This window comes from Trachemys scripta, chromosome 14 (genome assembly GCF_013100865.1).
Source record: "Trachemys scripta elegans isolate TJP31775 chromosome 14, CAS_Tse_1.0, whole genome shotgun sequence".
Taxonomy (NCBI): domain Eukaryota; kingdom Metazoa; phylum Chordata; order Testudines; family Emydidae; genus Trachemys; species Trachemys scripta.
Window position 1 is genome coordinate 14,674,279 of NC_048311.1, and position 20,518 is coordinate 14,694,796.

Genomic DNA, 20,518 nt, shown 5'->3' on the forward strand with positions numbered 1-20,518 from the left:
CTGGATGTAAAATTATAGTTGTTGCTCTACATTTACATCAGCCATATGAAGACGACGTCCAGCAATGGTGCCAGTTACGATGTTGGGGTTTTTTCTTTTTTCTTTTTGTCTATTTGGAACTGTAACGAAACTGCCAATTTGTGTCACAGTCACTTCACTGCATATAAATCATGGAAGGTGCTGACTTTCAGTTGCTACCAGCCAGAGTTAGACTCGAATAACCTGTAGAAATGTAAGCTGTATATCCTGGCTGAAACCAGTTCTTTGAGCCATCCTTTACATTCTTAAATAAGTTGCAATTCCTCAGGTGGACAGTAGGCAGCATGTGACTGGGAGTTGTTCAGGGGATCTAAGGTGAGGAAGCACAGCGAGTGAGCAGTGTAGCAGAAATGATTCTAAGACCTGCATTCAGATAAAGGAGAGTTAGTTAGTCCTTTGGCGTTCAGTTCTATAAGAACATAAGAGTGGCCATACTGGGTCAGACCAAAGGTCCATCTAGCCCAGTATCCTGTCTTCCAACAGTGGCCAGTGCCAGGTGCCCCAGAGGGAATGAATAGAGCAGGTAATCATCAAGTGATCCATCCCCTGTCACTTGTTCCCAGCTTCTGGCAAACAGTGGCTAGGGACACCATTCCTGCTTATCCTGGCTAATAGCCATTGATGGACCTATCCTCCATGAATTTATCTAGTTCTTTTTTGAACCCTGTTATAGCCTTGGCCTTTAGCTAATCCTTTCGAAGGAACGCCACACACAGAGGCAGTTCACTGTGACAGGTGCTACAGTGACCCAGAGATGATTCATAGATTATCACATGGTCAGTTGGGATCATTCCACTGCGCCCCAACAACACAGTGTGGCGCCATCATGTCATAGCACAGCCCGACAATGCAGCATTGTCATAAGTGACTGTTCCAGCATGGATCCAGCACAGACACCTGAACACTGAGCCTGGCCTAGGCCAGCTGGGACAAACAGGTACCACTAGGCGTCCTAGGAAAAGCCTGGGCTTTATTCGCCAGACCCACACACCTGATGAGTGTGGGTCCCAGTAGGGGTCAGTGTCCATTGACTCCAGTGGCTGTGGTTAAAGCAGCTTTATTTGTCCCTGCTGCTTGTGTTTGAATTCACAATGCTTAAGGTGCTGAGCCTGGAGTGGAGCTGCCATTGTCTCGCGGCCTGGTTTGCAACAGGATCCACTTCAGCTTTCCCAAGGCACTGGGGGTCTGGATAGATTTAGATTGGGACCATGGACCACTCACTGCATCCTATCCACCGATGCATTAAATCCTTCCCAAGCTGTAAAAGAGCCCAAGAAGGTCTTGAGGCAGGAAGTTGACTGCTGCAATTGAGAGAAAAGTGGCTGATTGTGGAAGGAAATTCTCCTTCATTTTCCCAGACAGGCAGCAGGTACTGTCACATCTGTCCAGGGCTGCTGCTGTTTGAAACGAGCCACCGCCCTTCAGGAGCTGGTCTCCAGAACAGCTCCGCTTCTTCTGGTTTTATTGCTAATCGCTCCCTGCTTTTCATGCTTAGAGTAAAAGGACACAAACAAACTGGAGGCGATAGCAGCTGTTTTCATCCCGCCTTCCAGCCCTGACAATGCGGAGACAGTTGCAGTGCCGGGATTTGATGGCAGAAGCTTACTGGGGAGGGGGGAAATTTACCTTCTGCTGTAAATGACTTTCTGAAACTGTGTAAAATGTACATCGGTACATATGCTCATGCTAAAATGAATACAGCAGAAAGGGCTGAAGACACACGCGTGTGAATTCCTGCCTACGGCCCCTTTGAAAAATACTGAGAGTCCCAGTTTCAAAAGTGCTCAGCACCCAACTGCTCCCATGTTAGCACCTAGATTTTCAGAAGTCGTCAGCACCCAGCAGCTCGCATTGTTCTCAATGGCAACACTTAGGTGCTGAGCAATTTTGACAATCTGGCTGAGTTTTCTAGCTTTGTTTTTGGCCACAAAAGTGATCTCACATGAGACTTAGACAAATAATAATGATATCAAGGAGGAGCTGTGCCATCGCAGACTGTGGTCTCATCAGATCGAGCTGGGGTTGAGCCCACTTACAGCTTGGATGGGAAGACCTAGAAGGTCTTTGGGACAGATTTTTAAAGGCATCTAAAGATGTAGGTAGACACCTAATGAGATTATCAAAAGCGCCTAGGCACCTGACTCCTATTGGACTCAATGGGAGTCAGGCATCTAGGCACTTTTGAAAAAGCTCACTAGGTGCCTGTCTACATCTTTAGGTGCCTTAAAGCCTTTAAAAATGTGGCCCTTAGTCCTTATGAAAATCAAGTCTTCATCTCAAGTTGGACATTCAAAATCAGTGGACTCTTTTGGGCTTTAGCCTCTCTTTGTCCACTTGCCCTAGGGGCTTGAAAGTGCCTGTTTGTAAATTGCTTAGAGACAAGCAGCTGAAGAAATACAAAGCATTGGAATACAAAAACACACATGCTGTACCTGTCCTGACAGCCCCAGTCTCTGAGCTCACCACATCCCTGGCTATTAACTGGTGAGTACCCTAAGGAGTCTGTCTTTGTAACAGCTGAGCTTGGCGCTACACCGTGGGGGAGCTCTGCGCCTTTCAGAAGCCTTGTACTGTAGTCGATGAGTTTGGGAAGACGAATGATTGGATTCTGTGCTGCAAGCCTACAGGCACTTCAGCGATGCATGTAGGACAAGGGCAGCATGTCTTAGTATGAAAGAGGAGAGAGGATGTTACACTTCTTTAAGTTTTGCCATGCCCCAGGCTTTCTCTTGTCTTGCTCCTCTGAACTGTGCTCATTCCAGGTGTCCATTGTGTCATCAAGTGCCTGGCTGTGTAGTTGGTCTGGCTCATCAGTGGAATGAATAAATGCCTTCACTTTGCAAATCCGGGCTGGGGAGGAGAGATGCAGTCAAACAAAGGCTTTGCCTCCATTGGTCAACAGCTGCACTGAAATCTCTTTTGTCTTTTTGGGCGACTTGCGCCCCCTCAAGTTGTGTTGGGATGGGGAAAGGGCGCTGCTTTGCATTGTTGATTTACCTTGCAGACAGTAGGCAAGGAGGCCTGTCTTCATATGTTCATGCCATGCATCTGGGAGACAAGGACTGTACCTCTGCTCTGATGTCTTTGCTGCATCTCATTTCCACAACATTAGGGCATACAGTGACTGCTAGCTCTGTATTGACTGGACGCTATAACAGGTATAGCCAGTTAGCAGTCCCCAATCTGACAGGTGGACTCTCTAGGCCCGTGGTTCTTGTCTTTTCCATGCTGTGACCCGCGCCCCCTTCCCCCCCCTCCCCCGGTACAGCAGGAAAAATTTGGGGAGAGTGCTGTGACACACCTCCTCCGCCCGGCCCTGTTAGGCCGCAGTCTCCAGGTTGAGAACGCATGCCCTGCCTGAGCCAAATTCATCTTTGGGGTAAGTCTGTCAAAGTCCATGGAGTTGCAGCAGGGATTGATTTACCACAGTGACTGTATCCACCTTCAATTACCCAAATGGAGACGTTCCTTGTCTATAGGCAGCATGCTCAGCCTTGGGCTTGGGGCACTCTCCTAGTCTCAGTAGTGAAAGCACAACAGAGGGGTTCCTTCAGCCACTGCGTTCCTGACGAGTTCCTAGGCTCAAGCTTGGAACAGGACCTGGCAGGCAGAAGGAGCTGGTGAACTGCAAAAGGCTGAATATGAATAAGTACAAACATCCCAAAGGCTCCCTTTCAGGGAAATCTTCCTCTTCTCTTAAGCAATTAAATAGGACCCAGAGCCCCACTAAAATTGAAATAACAAAATCCATTTATTCTGGCAGAGACCGTTTGTGAGCACCTTTGCCAAAACATTTTTGTGGTGCTGGTCTTTTCAAGTGGCTCCTTTGCAATAAAATCCAGATGCCATCCATCCGCAGAGCCCTCCAGGCAACTGGTGATGTCCATGAAAGATGCCCTTTGTAATTAATTAATCTCTCCAACGCTGTGGTAGTGCATTCCCAGTGGTTCCCAGCGCGTTTTTTTTTGCTGACCCCAGCAGAAAAGGAGCATATTCATTTCTGAGCGCTGAAGAAAGCCTTTGTGCTGGAAGGAGCTCACAAAAAGGGTTAAGCTCCTAACTGGGAAGAGGCAGCTGGGATTGCAAGAGTTATCAAAACACAAATAGAAGTAAGCAAAGTTTTTAATTTGCCTTGCTGGGCCGCCATTTCCAGAGCCCCTTCCTTTGCTGATCACAGATAGTCCCGTTGATTTACTGACCAGCTCTGCTGTGTCCTGTCCCAGTGGAATCAACTGGCCTCAGTGGAGCTATTGACTTTAGTGGAGTTATACTTGGGGTTTAAAATGTTGGTCGCCTGCTGCTCTCTCCCCCTGCTGTCTGCCTCCCAGCCTCACCGTGGAGCTGGGCGACCCTGAAGGGCTGGGCCTAGTTGGTAACGAGAGGCAGGTCAGGCTGTTGTGACAGGGAGCTAAGCTGCCTTCAGAAGTTGTCTCTCCCTCTAAGGGCGTGGCAAAGGGTGCTTGAGCCGTGTATGGGGGCTACCTCCTGCCCCTGCCATGTGAGCAGCACTCAGTGGTGTTTTGTCACGTGTATGCACACAGATAGATTTGTTATCCACACTTGTGTGAAGCTTATGAACGTAGGCGTAAATGTGTGCTCCCCTACAATCCCCTGGGAACACTGTAACAATCAGGCTAATTAAAGTATTAGCAAATGCTGGTGATTATCACAGCTGCTTCGGTGGGAACTCTCACTTTACTTTTGTTAGATCTGGGCCCTCTGCATCCTCACAGCTCCGGGTGAATCAGCATTTCCATGATCAACCCCCATCTCCTCCATCCCACTCATACCCTCTAGGAGTTTATAGTTTGCTTTGGTCATAAAACTTGTGTTTCAGGCTGAAAGCCTCTGCCACAAAGTCTCAGCACCCTCTGCAGCATTCAGTTGGGAATCTCATTTAAATCAGTTTTGTGGTTTGGGGTGAATGACAAACCCATGGAACTCGGCTCTCCATGCCTCAGAGCAAACCTACATGCTTCCTCCGGGCCTCAGGCCACTGCCAGTTGACGAGGGTCAGGAAGGCACTTTCCCTGTGGGCTTGGTTATAACCCCCTACTGTAGGGTTTATTGCACTTTCCTCTGAAATGCTTCAAACAGGCCACTGTCAGAGGCAAGGTACTGGACTGGGTGGACCACTGCTTTGAGCCCCTCTGGCAATTCCTGTGGTGTAGAGTATCCACGGCAAAGTCCTAGAAATGCCAAAGAGTCTGTAACCTGTCAGCCAGTCTTGTTCCTTTCTGGGTAGCTGGAGACAGGCAGCTTGCAGTATTGCCAACCCCAGCGCTCAAAAATCATGAACCAGGCCCCAGAAAATTATGAGATTGGCTTAAAAATCATGGGATTTTTTTTGTAAAAGTAGTAAATGTTGGATTTTTTTTTCCTCCTGTTTTTTTACCCATTCAGGTAGCAGCCAGGTCAAGTCTTCAAGCTTCTCTCTATGATAGTGGGGAGCAAGAAACACCCTCTATTGTAATAAAAAGCAGAAAGAAAGCTGAGATCCTCACCTAATCCTTGGATTCTAGGCGCTTGAAATCAATGGGAGTTGGTTGCATAGCCTGCTTAAGTGCTTTTGCACATCCCACCAAGCATCTATCTGCATTGTTAGGTGCCTAAATACCTTTGACAATCTGGCCCTAAGTGCCCGAGTCACTTTTGAAAATGGGATTAAGGCTCCTAATTCAGGTGAATTTGAAAATGTTACCCATAGTTTCTCTGGGCCCCAAGTCCCCAGCTGTACAAAGGGGATAACAGTACTTCTCTGCCTTGCAGTGTCAGATACTCTGGTAATGTTACCATGTAAGTGCCTTGTAATAGTATAACCACCTTGGAGGAATGATGGAACTCACTCTGTCTCACTGATTTCATGTCTCCATTGAAATGATGCTCAAAACTCCAGTCTCTTCTCTGCTGCCTACAAGCAGCTAAGTATGATCAAGATCTTACTAGCAGCAGCCTGTCATGCCGCTTTTTCAGTTGTCTGCACCTACTCTCACACTTTCTTACCGCACGTTAATGACGGTACGTCATGAGGCTGGAATGAACGGCTCGTGGACTGAAATTAAAGTGGGCTGTGTTTCTTTCGTGTGGCACAGTTCTAGGTCCTAAGCCCTTTGGGACAGGGGCTGTCTCTTTGCTCTGTGTTTGCACAGCGCATAGCACAAGGCGGTCTTGTTCCATGACTGGGGCTCCGAGGAGTTATGCAAATAATACATGCTAATAATACGTTGTAACGGCTACATTGCAAGCTCCCGTTGTTCTCTGTTGCATTGTATGTTTAGATTCGTGCCTGCAGATAAGGTTGCCACCTCTGAGATACAAAAAGTTGGAACAGCCGGGATGACACTGAGCCCATAAAACTGGACAGCTGGCATCACATACTGAGGCCTGGTCTACACTGGGGTGGGGGAATCGATCTAAGATACGCAACTTCAGCTACGAGAATAGCGTGGCTGAAGTCGACGTATCTTAGATCGACTTAGTGACTTACTTCACAGCCTCGTGGCACAGGATCAACGGCCGCCGCTCCCCCGTCGACTCCGCTTCCGCCTCTCACAGCGGTGGAGTTCCGGAGTCGACGGGGATCGATTTATCACGTCTAGATGAGACACGATGAATCGATCCCCAATAGATCGATCACTACCCGTCTACACAATCCGGCGGGTAGTGTAGATGTACCCTGAATATCCTTACCGATTTCCCAGGACTGCTACCTCAAACAAAGGAGGATCCTGGGAAAACCTGGGCAGGTAGCATCTCTACCTGCAGACCCTAACTACAACATGAGCCCCTGAAGGGAGAGAGTGCCATTGGATGGCAGCATGCAGACTCTCCCAAGATCGCATGCATGTGCTCCAGCTACCGTAACACCTCTCATTCCCTTTAAAGGAGTTGAATGCTTCCAGACTTACAGTACAAAGCTTCCAAACTGGAGAGAGACAAGCGAGTAGCTGCAAAATGGGCATTGTTGCAATTGGTGCTGCTGTGTGAGGAAAGCTATTCACAAAACCTGCCTTGTCCGGCCGGTGACAGCTAATCCTCAGCCTTGTCAAGGGCCTGCTCTTTGCACAAGCATCTGTGACACATGGCATGCAATAAAAAGCATTCCTCTAGAAACAATCAGTCGGTTCTATCTCATTTGTAGCCTAACAACTCAGCCTAGGTTTTTGTTGGGGCCTTTTTGATCGATGGCTTTAATTTTGCTGGTGTTTTTGCACAGGTTTCCAATCCAGATGTTGCCACTGCCAGACGGTAACAGCAATATGGGCCGGAGGCAGTTCATCATGGCACTCTGGTTCTAGTGCCAAGGGGAGGTCAAAGGCTAGGGGTCAGTTGCTGATTTGATTACAACCCCCGTTTTTCAGGGGCAAAAGGTGCAGTTTCTTTGAGAGCTCTTCTTTGCACTGAGGTGAAACCTGCTACCAGTGCAGCAGGCATCCTGCTTATTTTCAGGGTCCTCTGGGAATACCAGGCTCATTTACAGCAGATAGCTGTTTGCAGTGAGAATCAACAAAAAGTAGACCTGAGGTGGCTTCTCACTTGGCCCAGTACAGGTTCATTTGAATGACTGGCATTTTGCAGCCATTGGGCTCATTCAGAGGTGCCCTGGTAGGTGGCATGAGTCTAAGAGGATCGAACATGGTGCAGCTCATGCCCTGTGGCCTCTCAATATACTAGACTGAGTTTGTGATCAATATACTTGACTGGGACTCAGGCTTTTGATTCAATTCTCTGCTAGGCCACAGATGCTCGGTGTGACCCTGGGCGAGTCACTTATTCTTCCTATGCCACAGGCACCGACTTTCAGCTTTCCCCGGGGGGGTTCCACCCCAGCTCGGCCCCGAAGCCCTTTCCCCCATTCTGCCCCTTTCCCCAAGGCCCCACCCTGGCTCTGCCTCAACTTGCATGTGTCTGTCTTAACCAGATTCATGCAAAGAAGCTCATAGTTCCAGCTGGCACCGTGAGTTCATTCCTCTTTGACTAAGCAGTGCAGCGAATATAGGACCAGCTCTTGCAGTCTTTTCTCAGGCAAAACGCACAGTAGCATCAATGGAAGCTTGGCCTGCATAAGAAGCCCAGCATATGTAATTTGTTTTTAGACCTCGCAGAGTTTAGGCCCAGCAAGGTACGTTGCACCTATAAGGGTGGGTAACCTTAACTCTGAATTCCCTGGCCTTTTGTGCATTGCATTGAATTCTTAGAGGCAAAGGTCGCCTTTGCTTTTCCACACCACTTCACACCACAGGCAATGGGAGTTTCGTGAATGGACAGGAAGGAAATGTGGAGTGTAGAATTCCTTGGGGCGGAGGGGAAGGAGGAACGCATTGAGGGCAGGGGGCTAATACTGCACATTTTTAGGTTGAACCATTGTGCTGTCTCCTGGACAACCCCAAAAGATAGTCACTGACAGTCCTGGCCCTTTAAAATTCCTCATACCCTACAGGAAGGGAGTGTCTTTCTTACAGGAACTCAATGTTATTCAACAGAATTCAAGCCAGGAGGCAGGAAATCCCAATGTGGGCAAGGAGGAATTTAAAGGGACAGGACACTGGTAATTTATAGATTAAATTGATTCTTACTGTGCAGTTGCAAGCAAAGGTTTGATTTTTTTCTGGAAGTTCCCTGTTATGTTTTCATACCATCTCCTCCTGACTCAGACCCAGCTCCGTCCTCTACTGTACATGCTGATACCCGTGTGAAAATCAGTTATTCTGAGATAGGCCCATCAAATGCGTTGCCACATCTCCCTAAGGGTATGTGTTCACTGCACGTGAACAGTGTGTTCTTCACTCGAGTTAGCTAACTCAGGTTAAAAGAAAAGGCAACTCAGGTTAGCAACTCAATTTCAACCCAGGCTCCCCTACAGACTTTAACTTGAGCTGCTAACCTGAGTTAAAAGCTGAGGTGCTGTGTCACACTGCTATGTTAATCCGAGTTAAGAACATCTTGTTTTGCAGTGAAGACATACTCTCTACATAACTAGAGAGTATGAAACTGCTCTGTACAGTAATTGCCTTGATAGGTGGTGTTTGTACAATGTTATAAGAAGTTATTGCAAGCAATCCTGGAGGCACTGGGACACGATAGTCTTCTCAGAGAAGCCAGAATCCCAGTAACTCCTGGATCTTGTTTCTTTAGAATTTAGTCCCATTGAACATAAATGGGCAGTATCATAACTGACATCCTTATTGATCCACTCTTCATGTCAGTGCTGTTGATCAGTTTTCAGTCTGCTTTCTGCACTGAGAGCATTTGTGTGGATTAGCTTAATCCAGTTCCAAAACAGATTAAGCTAAGAGTGTCCACATGGGGAGCTAGTACGGAATAGCTATTCCAGACTATTTCCCCAGGTAGACAAGCCCCAAGAGCCTGATCCAGCTCCCACCAAAGTACATGGAGGTATTTCTGGTGACTCCAGTGGAAATGGATCATCAAGTGTTGCCACCTTTCCTGTTGCATTAACTTCATTAGTATGATGTTGCGTTCTTGTCTGTTATGTTTTCATGTTGGCAGTCTCTCCACCCTAGCTCTCTGAGTAGCGTCATGCTTTCTATAGTATTGCCCTTCTCTGAGCCATTGGGACACTCCAATGTGTCTGGCTGGAGAGGGGCAATCCATGTGCCCACCGCATTTCTGTTACTGATGCAACTCAGAGGTACCATTCGAGGGTGGAACTGTTTGTTAATGGATATGTCCAATTAAGGAATAAGGAGGAACATGCAGGTGGAAGAACATGCAGCTACAGTCAGTAAGATCACAGCAACAAATCAAGTCACCCTAAGCAATAGAAAGGAAATGGGAAACTCCCTTACTTGGGTTTCAGTCCTGTCCCATGACCCTTGGTGTGGAGCTCAGCTTTCCCTTCTGTTTCCCAAAGAGCCTCCCATAGGCCACGATTCAGCAAAGTTCTCAGGACATGCCTCACCTGAAAAAACGCTCAGGCCCAGTGCAGTTAATGGGGCCACTCACGGGCTTGAAATTTGGCCTGGGCTTTAAGTACCTTGCTGAATCAGGGCATCATAGCTCTTCCCCTTCACCACCTGTGCAGGAGGAGATGGAGTTAACCCCTTGGTCCACCAGGACATAGATTGTGTCCTTGCATCCTGATGCTCACTCCCAGATCATTGTCCTCTGGGCCATGTTGTGTCCTGGACTCACGTGCCTCACTCCAATAATGTTCTGCATTAATGTGTTTTCTCTCTTTGTTCCGGTTAGGGAGCTGATGCCCAGAACCCTCGATGGGCAGATCACCATGGAGAAAACTCCCAGCTACTTTGTCACCAAGGAAGCACCTGCTCGAATCTCCGCCATGTCAAAGGGCACCAAGCTCATCGTGGTGGTGCGGGATCCTGTGACCCGAGCCATCTCCGATTACACGCAGACTCTCTCGAAGAAGCCCGATATCCCCACCTTTGAGAGCCTGACCTTCAAAAACAGGACTACAGGCCTGATCGACACCTCGTGGAGCGCCATCCAGATCGGCATCTACGCCAAGCACCTGGAGAACTGGCTCCTCTACTTCCCCATTGGGCAGATCCTCTTCGTCAGCGGGGAGAGGCTGATCAGCGACCCCGCTGGGGAGCTGGGCAGGGTCCAGGACTTTCTGGGCCTTAAGAGGATCATCACGGACAAACACTTCTACTTCAACAAAACCAAGGGCTTCCCCTGCCTGAAGAAAGCTGAAGGCAGCAGCAAACCCCACTGCCTGGGGAAAACGAAAGGCAGGACCCACCCCAATATAGACAGAGAGGTGGTGCAGAGACTGCGGGAGTTCTACAGGCCTTTCAACATGAAGTTCTACCAGATGACTGGGCACGACTTCGGCTGGGACTGAGGCTGAAAAAAAGAATAATTTAAGAAAAGAAAAAATATAATATAATATAATATATATATATATTTTTTACATATCAGTAGAGAGGAAATGTAAGAGGTGTGCTGAAAACGCTCTCCATTCCGTTCGTTCTTTTTGACAAGATGTCACTGCTTGGTTTGTTTTCTTTCCTCTATTAGCAGCGGGTTGGTGTCTGCTGCCATGGTCGAGGCAAGGTGTCTGTGGGCCAAAGCTTGGTGCTATTGAAGTCAAGAGGGCTCTGGCCCTTTATGTCAGTGGTTTCAGGATTTGACACTGTCTATATAAAAGTCCAGGAACAACATTTTCAGATTTGCCTAAGTGACTTAGGAACCCAAGATCCATTTTTCAAAAGCGACATAGGCACTTAGAAGAGCCTAACTGTCATTGAAAATCAATAGGATTTAGGCTTCTAAGGCCCAGATTTTAAAAGGTATTTAGGTGTTGCTGTGCTCAGCCTTGCAATGTCTAACTGATTTAGGCACCTAAATTTCATCATTAAGATTGAGGCTCCTAAATGCCTAAATCACTTTTGAAAATGGGATCTAGGCTCCTAAATCAGTTAGATATTGCAACAGTGAGCACAGCAACACCTAAATACCTTTACAAATCTGGGCCTTGGTGACTAAGGGCTGGATTTTTAAATCTGTTTAGGTGCCTGACTCCCACGGGAGGTGCCCAAATGCCTTTAAAAATGTATCCCTTAGTCACTTTTGAAAATAGGACTTAGGGTCCTAAATACCTAAATCACTTTTGAAGATTCCAGAGCTGGTCAGGACATACTTTTTCCTGTGAACATTTTTTATCATTTTTTTTTTTCACTTTATCAATTTTTCTTTGAAATTTTGGGGGGGTTGGTCCAAAAAGTGGGAAAAAAATCTGCCACCAAAAACCAAGCTTTTTTTTCAGCAACTGGTGAAAAACGGGAGGGTATTTTATATACAAAATTGAACTAATTTGGGTTTTGGTTATAGAAAGCAGGGGAGGGAAGGAAATAGGTTTTGACAAAAACTGATCTTTTGACATGAAAATCTCAGTGTAGTCAAAAGGCTGTTTTCCAGCTCTCAAGCAGCTTCCCCCATCACTTGTACTCTCTCCAGGTCGCTATTTCCGAGCTCACCCACCTCTTTCAAGATTCCCATTCAGAAACTTCACCAAGCCAACATGCCTCCCATTGGATGTCATCCGTAGAGTTTGAGGCTGTGGCCTTCATGGGCTTTCACACTAAGAGGGGAGTCATTGTGGGCTGTAGGGGGATTCCATGTCCTGTATATTCTTGAATAGGGAATAACAGGGTAAGAGCCAGAGTTGCGGGAGAGGTGGTGTGTGAGGTATCCTGTTAAGCCACGTTCAGGAGTATGTTGGACAAGGCTCTCTTGGCTTCAGAAGAATCTCAGATGACAACATGTTGGAGCAAAGGTTCATTTGGGAAAAAAATAAAAAACTGAGTGAGGGAAGGGAATCCCTTGTTCACAAGAGTGTGGTGAGAACCTAATGGCTGCCCTGCTGAGAACAAAATGGCAGCGCTCTTCTGGGGAACATGGGGGAGAAATGAGGAAAAGAGCACATTGGGTTTGTAGGGTTTTTTCAATGTTGGCAAAATAATCCTTCCTATTACAATACTTGGAGATCTCGATTCTTTGCCCTGATTCTTGACAGCTGTTTTGTGGCTTCTATAAAGTGAGTTGGTGGTAACTATCCATTAATTATGCAGGTGCCCAGATCACACGATTTGGCCCTTTTGTCAACAGTCTCATTAGATTATTATTTGTATTAGCGCCTGGAAACCCCAGTCACGTACCAGGACCCCATTGTGCTAGGCTCTGTGCATGATTATTACTGTTTATTAGGTGTATTACAGTAGTGCTTAGGCACTTAGTGGATCAGGACTCCATTGAACAGAACCAAAAGACAGTCCCTGCCATGAGGAGCTTACCATCTAAGACAAGCTGGAGACAGCCGGGGGAGCACTAGGTAACAATGAGACAATACTGGTCAACGTGAAAAGCAGTGGTTCCAGCATACCATCTACATAACCATTGTCAAGATTTTTTTTAGGCATCACAGCAGAGGAGAGAGTTCAAGAGGATAATGAGTTGATCATCAGAGAGGTCAAGATGATGTGTGTGAAATTACCCTCTAGCTCTACAGATGGTCCCTCCAGTTCCTGCCTATCTGTTCCGAAGGTAAAGAAAACAGGTCAGGGTCCAGGGCTGTCACCAACATCACATTCGTGTAAAGAGAAAGAGGTTAGAGCTGGGCCTTCCACCCACTCCTGGCTCTCCTGAATCCACTTCAGAGCCCACTTCCCAGCTTTTCTCTTAATCAGCTCAAGAAATGATCCTGAACATTGCTGAGGCTGCAGGGCTCAGAGGACTTTCCCCCTCACCTCTGCAGAAACAAACCCGGGTGGATTCACAAACAGGACCCACTTCCCTAGCTAATTAAAATCACTTAGTTAATGTTGGCAGGACTTTCTGAAGGCCTTAGCCCCAAGACTTTCTACCATCTGTTGCACCCATAAAGCCTTATCTGAGCTCAGGTTTCCTTACCCAGAGTCCAGTAACAGCTAGCCGGGAAGCTAACAGTAGGGCGCTAGAAAACTGTTAAGTCATTCTCTCTGCAGTCCACCCTCCCACCCCCAGCACGAGAGATCACAGTGACCCCGCTACCTTCAGCCAGTGTGGTCATCCTCTATCTCAGTTCTTGTTTCAGAATGTTCCGGCTCCAGCTTTAAGCCCTTTTTTGGCAGCATCCCGTGGCACAAAACATCTGGGTAAACATTTTATAATCATCTTAACCAAACAAAGAACAAAAATAGCGATCAGATCAGTCAAATGCAACCCAGAACAAAGCAAAGCCACAGCGCTCGCTCGAGCGCACAGTGCTTCCCTTTGTGTCTTAATCCTCGTGGCGGTCTGTCTAAGGGCGGAGTCATGGGTGGCTACAGTGCTCGCCTGTTAAGATCCTAGCCAGCTGTGGTCACAACAGCTAAAGGGGCTGCTGCAACAGCCAGACTTTCTCAGCTGAGTAAAACAGAACGTGCAGATGAATTTGGACAGTGCAAGAATTTTCATCACCACCTCGAACTTTCATCCAAAACTCAAACCAGAAGATTTCTTTTGGGGCAGCAGTAAAGCTGTTAACTTTTTCCCCTTGTTATATTTCCCGATCAGCCTCCTCTGGACCTCCATTTTCTAGCCCCGGATGCCAAAATCAGAGCAGGTTGGCAAATGTTTTTTTTAGCAAAAATCAATGACAATGTGTGTTTCCTTTCCTCTGAAATTTGACATTTTACTGGAATATTTCAATGAAATTTCAGAATGTGAAATGTTTTGACCAGCGCTATAGTTTCTGAGGGATCATGCTCAGCTAGTGGGGGTGATGGGAGAACCATCCAACTGGCCCTTCTTTACTGGTTTTGCTATCATCGCTTAACCTGAAAATGGAATCTACGGAAAGCAATTGATTTGTTTCATTCAGGCCACTGGTTTGGTTACAGCTGTCCTGCTGGCATTGCTCGTTGAACAGCCCTCTCCATATATTCCCGCTTCCCATGTGAGCATGCCATTTTACACCTCCAGTTCCAAAACTCAGCTGTTGTTGAGCAATCATATCGCCTCCTTAGGTGTCACAGTGGTTTAAGCTTAACAGCAAGGCAGTGGCTCGTTCCTTGGAGGGCTGAGGGACCGATGCATTTTGAAGTTCACCAAAGGCTGAAGTTGTCTGAGCACCTTGATTCTGTTACCCAGAGCTTCTTTCAACTTGGGGGTGAAGAGCTGGCCCCACTCAAGTTGTTTAAAGCCTGATCCAAAAGCCACTGCAGTCAGTGGAAAGGTTCCTATTGATTTCAGTGGGCCTCAGATCAGAACCCTACATGAAAACAATAAAAAGTCCCAATATGTTTCATCCAGACCATCAGTGGAAGTTTTCAAGATGTGGCTTTCTGGTTTTGGCCATACCACATCCATTCAGATGAATTGGAACCAAGCATCTGAAAACCCCACTCCCCATACCTAGCACTTTGAAAAGGTGCTCTTGAGGTCTGGTGACAATTCCCCTTGCTTCTAAGAGAAGGCTACAGTATTTATGGTCCTTATGCATTCCCAACACACACAGGACACATTGAAGGGAAATGAAAGCCCTCTCTGTGAATGTGGCCTATTAGATCGTGTTTCCAGACAGCTCTGACTCATGTAAGAAGCTCACTCATATATTTATATGACATAATGCTTTCCCCTCCTCCAAAGCTGCATTACTCTGCAACAGGGAGTCTCTTGAACTTTGAACTTCCTGGCAGTGGAATAGAGACTCATTTTAAAATATTTATAATGGCTGAACATTGTATTCAATATTGGTGATTCCTATGGCAAGAATCCCCTGGCCTGCAGATAACAAACCTCGGTGTCATTTTGCAACTTGGCTTATACATGTAACCAGTGCCAGAGGTGATTTGTATGGGAGTGTAAATTACACTCCCATAGGCTAACTTAATCTTCCCGTGTGGGATTTTCAGACACACCTAAGTGACACAGGAAGAAAAGTTGCCTTGAAAGCCAATAGGGTTTGTGCTTCTAAATCACCGAGGTGGCTCTGAAATCTCATTTAAATTTTTCTCAGCCCCACTTGGCAACATCTGAGGGTATGTCTGCACTGCAACGGAAGTGTGCCTGCAGCACATGCATCTATACACAAGCTAGCTTGATTCTGGCTAGCTCGGGTACCAACAGCAATGAAGCCTTGACCACACAGGCTAGCAGCTGCCCAAGTAACTACCCAGGATTCTGGGCAGTTTTGTACAGCCCACATGCTCCTGCGGCTTCCCTGCCCTTGGCACTCACGCTAGCTACATTAAAGCGAGTTCAGGTCTCGCTACACGTGCTGCATTCAAGTTCTCTGATGGCAGTGTAGACATACCCGGAGAGAATCTAACGGTCTGCACGGTGACAGCGTGGGGGTTCAGAAGGAGGTATAAAGTACACCAAAAGTCCTTCTAAACTTAGATCCACTGCTGAATTTAGCCCATGTGATTGTACCATGTCACCTAGTAATGGCCATTGGACCAGGCATTGCGACTTCCTAAGAGCTCCAGTGAAGCACCCTCGCACAGTGAAGAAATCAGTCATGACCTTCCATTTTCTCCAATCGCTTCCTAGGCTCAATGTCTTGGATCTCTTATAAGCCATCATCTCCATTTGAGAACATCGACTATCCCATCTTGAAGCATTTGTTAACAGAATCAATGACCAGTCTGTTTCATAAAGTGTTAATTGCCTTTAATCATTAGGTCTGCTGCTGTCAGATTGAGTATGACTAAGCATGTCGTGGGATGCCTTTGGAACAAATTGTCTTGCAAAGGTAGAGGTACAGGGATGTAGCATTAATCTCGGTGCAAGGTTCTCCCCCAACCCTTGTGAAAGCTAATGGGCGTCAAAATCAAATGGCCTAATGGCACCAGTTGGTGGAACTAGACCACCTGTTTAGTTACTGAGCGACTGGCATCGTTTAAAAGGGACACAGTCACAGAGTTTAGGGCCAAAAATTAGGCTTTGTTACAAAACAAAAAAGTTTCACAAAACTAAGAGGTGGAATTTTTAAAAGCAAATAAGTGCCTTAGGCACAACAGGGAGTAAGTTTCACAGGCACAATGACACATAGGTGCCAACGCCCATTGTTTTTCAGTATAATAAAGGCCTGCTCTATACACAGGTTTTGTACCAGTATAAGTGTTGGTTAGGAGTGTGGGTTTTTTTAACAACTCTTTCCTGCCCATTGACTTTCAAAGCTCCTAAACCACTTAGGTGCTTTTGACAATCCCACTGACTGAATAAAAGTTGCCATTTTCCGAGTAGCCTAAGAAAAGTTAGGTCCGCAAATCCCGTTGAAATCTAATACGATTTAAACCTCAGATCCTAAAAGGTATTTAAGTGAATTCAATGAGAGTTAGCCTCTAAAATACCTTTGAGGATTTGGGAAAAAATTACCTAAGGCCCTTAGTCTGAATTGAAAATCCTAAACAAGGATCTGGAATGAATTTAATTAGTCCCCTGTGTAGGGAAACCCCCAGCTCAACATTACTGAGCAAGTGTTGTAGAACTGGAAAGTGAAATTGACTTAAAGAGTTTGATTTTTCCCAATGGAGAAAAGTAGGGGGAGGAAGGGGAGAATTGATGATGAAAAGCAAATTAGATGTTTAAAAATCTTTCCATTTTAATAAGCTAAGGTGTTCTTGGGCCCAGATAAGGGTTGGGTTTGTATTTTGTATCATATGCAACTTTTAGACTTTCACAGTGTCTCTTTAAAGCGCTGTATCAGTATGGAGGGTCATAGCCTTCTCGCAGGGCGTGGCTACACTTGCGAGTGACAGCACATTAAAGGCGCCCTGGGTGCACTAGCTCACTACCCATCCACACTGGCAAGGCACGTAGAGCACTCTGACTCCACGGCTACAGCGCTGTTGGTACTCCATCTCAGCGAGTGGAATAATGTTTGATGCGCCCCCGCTGGAGCGCCCCAGCATCAGTGTGAACAAGGTGTTGCATTACTGCGCTCTGATCAGCCTCTGGAAACGTCCCATAATCCCCTTAAGTGAAGTGGCCACTCTTCTCATTGTTTTGGATATGCCCTTTGAAAGCTCTGTTTGACAGCCGAGACAAAGCAACCATTACTGTGGAATGCTGTGTGCGAGAGAGAGAGAGGGAGGGAGGGGGGGGGTGTTGTGCTGTCTGAACTTACAAGACAGCATGCTGACATGCTCTCAGCCCTCCAAAAACTCTCTCTCTCCCCCCACATAGACACAACACGCTCCCTGTCACACTCCACCCCACCAACCCCCATTTGAAAAGCATGTTGCAGCCACTTGCATGCTGGGATAGCTACCACAATGCACTGCTCTCTGTGGCTGTTGCAAGAGCTGCTAATGTGGCTATGCCAGTGCGCTGGCAGCTGTCAGTGTGGACAGACTGCAGCGCTTTCCCTACTGCACTCTACAAAGGCTGGTTTAACTCAAAGTGCTCTACAGCTGCAAGTGTAGCCACACCCTCAGTTACAGAGAGGCATCTCCCACTTAGCCTCCATCTGATTGCATTACCCCACTGTAAATCAGTCTCAGCTGACACTGCTTTATATCTGTACATGGCTAGCACAGAGGGGTCCAGGCTCATGACAGGCTCCAAGGTGTTATTGTATTATGAATAATAATAACGAGGGGCTGGTATAAAATGGGTGTGATGTTGGAATCAGGCCAGATGGGAATTGCACAGCATGAGTACACAATTGGACCCTTCCCCCCGCAGTGATTTTAAATAACTGACAGCCTTGTGATCAGACGCGCTGCACATGTGGCGCTCCCTTCAACTGACTTCAGTGCGACACACAGGTGCTCTCACTGTTCAAAATCAGGCCATGGCTTTTGGTGTAAGGGTACAAAACCAACCAGTGCATTTTCCTTCTCTAGACGCTCTAATGATCAGATGCAAAGTCAACAGGCATCTTTCCATTGTCTTCAGTAGGTTTTGGATCAGACTCAGAAGCCCCAATTCAGCAAAGCATTTAGGCCCAGATTCTCAAAGGTATTTAGGCACCTAACTCCCCTTGATTTCTAAGAGAATTAGGCACTGAAATACCTTTGAGAAGCTGGGCCCTAGGCACATGCTTAAATTTAAGCACATGCTTTGCTGACGCAGGGTAGACTACTGAACTGAGATCTAGCTGCCTGGATCTGAAAAGATCAGACTAACAGGCCTTACTTTGCAGGGCAGCTTGTGACTTTTCCACTGATGAGTTAAAAGGATTTTTGTTGGTGTGATTTCCTGGGGGGGAAAAGCTGCTGTATCAACATTCTGTGCCATTAGGTATATAATAATCTCACAAGGAATTGTCTTATCCAAATATTTTAAACACTAGAAATGAACCTAAACCCCACTATGTCATGGGATTCCAAGGAATGAGGCTCCTGTATTTAATGCAACTGATATTCCAGGGGGGAGGGATATAACCTTAAGTGATATTTCAAGCAATGACATGCTTGGTATATAGAAATTTATATCCTGAATTTAATTTATTTATTTTAAATAACTGATATTCAGCCTCCTTTTTTGCACCCCACATAAGTTAGCATATATTAAGTTAGATCTCCAGAGCAGGGGACTTGTCCATATATTTTTAAACATAGAAAAGAAAAAAAACTCATGTTTGTACATAATGTTTTCTGGTTTTCCTTTGCTTTGTGATCTTCTCATTTCCTCCCTTTGGTGCTGTTTCTGTATGGACCAGATTAATTTAATTTAAGACTGAGGAAGCACACATTTAATAAAGTTTACGGGTATTGAGAGGCTGTGTTGTCTTTTTGCTGATGGCTTAGCTGCAAAGGAGGGGGAAGGTATATGATACATACTAAAATGGAAAATTATTCATTTGTATGTGTTTTCTTCACTTTAAAATAATTCTCTTAGGTGCAATGATCACATGTTCGTGCAGATGTATAAAATGGTTTGAAACAAGGGGCGAATTCTTCTCTCACGCTGGCATAAATTTGTTGTACCTCCTGTTTACCAAATAGGCATTTCTGTGGCACTCATTATGTGTTTGCCAGATTTTTTTAAGGCATTTAGGAACTGAAAGAGGCAGAGAGGCACCTAACGGGGTTTTGAAAAGTGTCGGGATGCCTAAATCCCATTGAAATCAATCCCACTAGATAGAACTGCATGATTAATTTGGTGGCCAAAGCAAAAGACTTGGGGGCGGCACGGGAGGTGGCAGGGGTAGGATTGTTTCCGCTCATCCCGAAACAAAAAATTTCAGCAGAATGAAATGATGAGCAAAGGCGACCAAAACGCATTGGTCGGCCTGAAATAAAATCCTTTGTTGTGATTTTGAGGGTTTTTTTTTTTTTTTAACAAAACGGAGGGCAATTCTGAAACAAAATGTCTTTCCAAACCAAAAAGTGAAAACGCTTTGTTTTAGAAGTTCTGAAACGAACCGTTTAGCCATCTCCACTATATCCATAGCTCTTTCACAGCCGAAACAATTCACCAAAACCAGCCCAAATTCACAAATTGTTTCAGTCGAATCAAATGAAAAATTTCGCCCAGCTCTGGCAATAGGCATCCACCTGCCTCCTTAGGCAACTAAATACCTTGAAAAAATCCGGCCCTGAGTGCCTCACAACTATTAATTAGTACATCCCAGACATCTGTGATTTAGGGAAGTCCTAGAAATGAGGGAACTGCAGCACAAAGAAGTGTAGAGACGTGCCCGAGGTCAGGGCCTAGTGGGTGTAAATCAGAGTAGCACCACTGAAGACACAAAGGGTGGAACGCTGGCCCTGTTGAAGTCCACTTCAGTGGAGCCAGGATTTCACACACGGCATAAGAAGTTGAACATACACCATTTTAGGTCCATTAAGTGAAATCCAAGGTGGAAACATTTAACCAAGAAACATATGCGGCAGCACAGCCATGATGTATCAGGTTCTCTGTGTGGTCAAGTAAAGTGATATTCTATTTACTTTTTTAGATGTATAAACAGATTAAGTCCCAGGAAAAATATGCTCCCAAACTTCATAATAGTTTATTAAACCACAGAAGTTTAATAGAATCTTTTGGTTTTCACAGAAAAATGTTCCATTTATTT

At 46.0% G+C, this 20,518-nt stretch overlaps 1 protein-coding gene across 1 annotated transcript in view; it reads left to right on the forward strand.

Annotated features, from left to right (window-relative positions):
• HS3ST3A1 (heparan sulfate-glucosamine 3-sulfotransferase 3A1) overlaps positions 1–11,395 on the forward strand; it is a 75,612-nt gene extending 64,217 nt beyond the window's left edge. The window contains exon 2 of the mRNA XM_034790516.1: positions 10,252–11,395. Within this exon, the coding sequence (XP_034646407.1) occupies positions 10,252–10,870 (619 nt within the window). The 3' untranslated portion in view covers positions 10,871–11,395. The remainder of the gene's footprint in view (positions 1–10,251) is intronic.
• The last annotated feature ends 9,123 nt before the right edge of the window (positions 11,396–20,518 follow it).